The sequence below is a fragment of the Egretta garzetta genome, unplaced genomic scaffold, assembly GCF_000687185.1.
Source record: "Egretta garzetta isolate BGI_Z169 unplaced genomic scaffold, ASM68718v1 scaffold85, whole genome shotgun sequence".
NCBI classification, from domain to species: domain Eukaryota; kingdom Metazoa; phylum Chordata; class Aves; order Pelecaniformes; family Ardeidae; genus Egretta; species Egretta garzetta.
In genome coordinates, this window is record NW_009259718.1 from 1,970,752 (window position 1) to 1,973,850 (window position 3,099).

Consider the following 3,099-nt stretch of genomic DNA (forward strand, 5'->3'; position numbering starts at 1 on the left):
GATGAGGATCTCCAGGTCCGAGCCACTCGTCAGCAAGCGCTCTGTGAACTCCACGCCAGTCCGCATGTCCAGCAGCAGCTGCTGCAGCTGGGCCTTCTGCAAGTGCAGCAGGTTTTCCTTCTGCACTTTCAAGTCCTCCAGCTGCTTCAGTAGCCGGTCCCTGTGCTCTTCAATTGCTTTCACATACCCACTGGCAAACAGACAGACCTCTGTGGCCACGGCCTCTGTGCGACTGCGGATGGCACTGCCCATGCCATCAATCTGGCTCAGCGCACTCTCTAGGGTACCCATGTGCTGCTGAGTGCCTTTCAGCAGCTCCCGCAAGGCGTCCCCATGCCTGTGGATGACATTGCCGGTGAAGTCATAGGGGTGCTGCCGATGCCTGTCTACAATGCAATCCCGGCACACAGGCTGGTCACACTGCTCGCAGAACAGCCTTAGCTCCTCTGTGGGATGGGAAGGGCAGAAGAGAGGCTTCCCAGCCTGGCTGCAATCCTTGGTGTTCTCCAGCTCCGTCACAGCATGAGAGGCTGTCTTCTTCTGTCTCCTAGAAGGGAGCAACCACATATCACCTCATACATGTTGGATATGAAATGTAAACATCCAAGACCCCTTGTGAACACCAATCTCTACAGACCGCAAGCCACAGCGTGTGCCGCTCCCTCCTGTCTCCACTGAAATTCACTCTGCATGAAGGGACTTGTGGTCTCCTGAGGACAAGGCTCCACACAAAAGAGGACAGCATCTGTAAGCAGCTCATTAGAGGCTGCTCTCAGGCTCCCAGCATGCTGTCAGCACTATTTTCAGACACAGGAATCGTGTGCCCCACCATGGCCACACACAGACTGCGGAAACAGGCTGTCAGGCTGCTATGGCCCCAGCCCCTTCGTGGAGCCTGACGGAAATGGGGTAGTTGCAATTACCCCCAGAGCCTGCTGCGACAAAGGCAGCAGGAAGGCAGCAAGTCCTGCAAAGTGGAAGCTGGCAGGAGGTGTCTCAAAGCAGTATTGCTCACCAACAGTCACTTCTGGAGAGGAACAGGAGGTGCCAGGCTCCTCAGCCATCAGCCCCATGATTTTCACCAGCTTTAAATTTGCTGAGGCAAATGAGCTCTAATATCCCTTAGGGGAAAATCTAGTTCAGGCCGCTGCCAGAAGAAAGTCTGTGGTAAAACATATAATATTCCAAAAGTCAAACTCCATTTCCTCTGGCCACCAGGTTAGGTCCTGCTCAGACAAGACCAAGGATGGCACACAAAGAACCTGTTAGGACCCAGCCATCCACCATGTCACAAGGCAGCACTAGAATATTTCCATTTTACGTTGGTTTGGACTCTGGGAGCTAGTTATTGAGCACGATGTAAAAGCCTTTTCTCCTTCCTAGTCTCCTGAACTAATGACTTTTGGCAGCTGCGATGCTGCCAAAATACTCTGAGGACCAAGCTCTGTAGAGTTGCTCACTAATGACTTTTGGCAGCTGCGATGGGAGCTCCAAGCCATAAGCAAAGAAATACTCTGAGGACCAAGCTCTGTAGAGTTGCTCTGGCAACACAAAGCAACCTCATCACAGGGCAGGACATGGCCCTTAAACTACTCCTTTCACTTCCCACTAATCTCCCTTGGGTCCAGCACATTTTCAAAGCCTTCTAGCATTAGTTGCATAACACCCTTCAAATTCACACTTCCCTGACTTCAACCGAAGACCTCTCTCACTTATTCCAAGGAGCACAACAGTGGCACCCAGACCCTTAGAAATCTTCTCTACATGCCAGGAAATCATTTCAACATGGTTTTCCTTGTCCCTTGTTCTGCTCTGCCATCAACCAAATCAGGTATAAGTCTGCAGATGCTAGTGGGGTAAAAAAATTGTAGCAGTAAATTAGGTGGGAAGCGGGTCATGGGGACAAATTTTCTACTGCTTTATACCTGCTGCAGTTACTCCTGTCAGTGCAGAAGGCTGCTATTCAAGGCCTCAGTTTATCATTCTTCAGCAGCTTGCATGGGGTATGAAGTATTAGCTAATCAGAATGGTATGCTGAAAATTACAGTCCCGAGTGGAAAGGTAACTAAGAGTCTAAGCCATTTTACCACAGGCACCACTATCTGCAGGGGGGCAGGGCAGCGAGGAACATGCCTCAGTACTTTCTGGGGAAAGAATTTGCTAATCAAGTGGAAAGGAGAAGCAAACGTGGAAGGAATAGGCTGAGCTGATTAACCCAGGCTAAGAGGCTTCCCTGGCTCGTATTACTGGGTGTTTTTCTGACCCTGCCTGTCACTTCCTTGCTTCAGAAGGCCATTCAGACTTCCTATCACTTTTCTTCCATAGTGCTGCCTGTTCTCTGCCCTGCTCACAGGCTACTGTGGCCGCCTCCTCTTCAACTCCTGCCTCTGTTGCAATTACCTCTTCTTCCTGCCTTACTGACAATGACCCTCTCTGAGGTACACAGCTCTCTTTTTCCCATATTCCAACAGAACTAAACCCTGTAACATCAGGCACACTGCGGAGCAACGCTGTTACTGCTGTAGGCTCCCAGCCTTGCAGAAATGCCAAAAATGCACACAAGTGGACACAACAGTTAAGAGGCAAGCACATGGGCTGATCATCAGGAGGTAGCAACCACAGCTGGCAGGCTAGTGTCAGGCCTTCCACTTACCTCCTTTCACTTCACCTATGGGTCCCTTTGCACATACACACAGTAAATGTTTCTGGAGGCGGAGAGAGGCAGACCACGGGCAGCTTAATTTCCTCACTTTCCCTTGAGAGATGTGACTTCTCCAAAGTGGGACAGCGCAACACACCAAGCTCTTGTCCTGCTAGTATTCAGCCCACACCCACGCCTGCTGGAGCGCTGTCAGTCTTCCCAGTCTTCCCTTTAGCAATGCTAAACCAAGATGCAAACCAGCAAGCAGACGCTGCCAGGGGCAAAGGGTGGCCTGATTTTGGACTTAATGGCCTCACCTGAACCGGGCTGACCAACGTACCGCTAGCAGCTTGCCGGTCCCTCCCTGAGTACAGAGCATCATCCGGGGAGGATAAAAACCTGATAGGGATCGAACGAACTGGAAGACACGCAGGTTTACTGCTTTGGCTGGCTCTGCA

General features: G+C 51.2%; 1 protein-coding gene across 1 annotated transcript in view; it reads right to left on the reverse strand.

Moving 5' to 3' along the window:
- The window catches only part of TRIM45 (tripartite motif containing 45), a 7,989-nt gene extending 6,916 nt beyond the window's left edge, over nt 1-1,073 (reverse strand). Inside the window, exons 1-2 of the mRNA XM_035894606.1 lie at nt 901-1,073; nt 27-547 (exon numbers count right to left, since the gene is read on the reverse strand). Coding sequence (XP_035750499.1) covers nt 27-547; nt 901-1,073 — 694 coding nt within the window. The remainder of the gene's footprint in view (nt 1-26; nt 548-900) is intronic.
- Nucleotides 1,074-3,099: the final 2,026 nt, after the last annotated feature.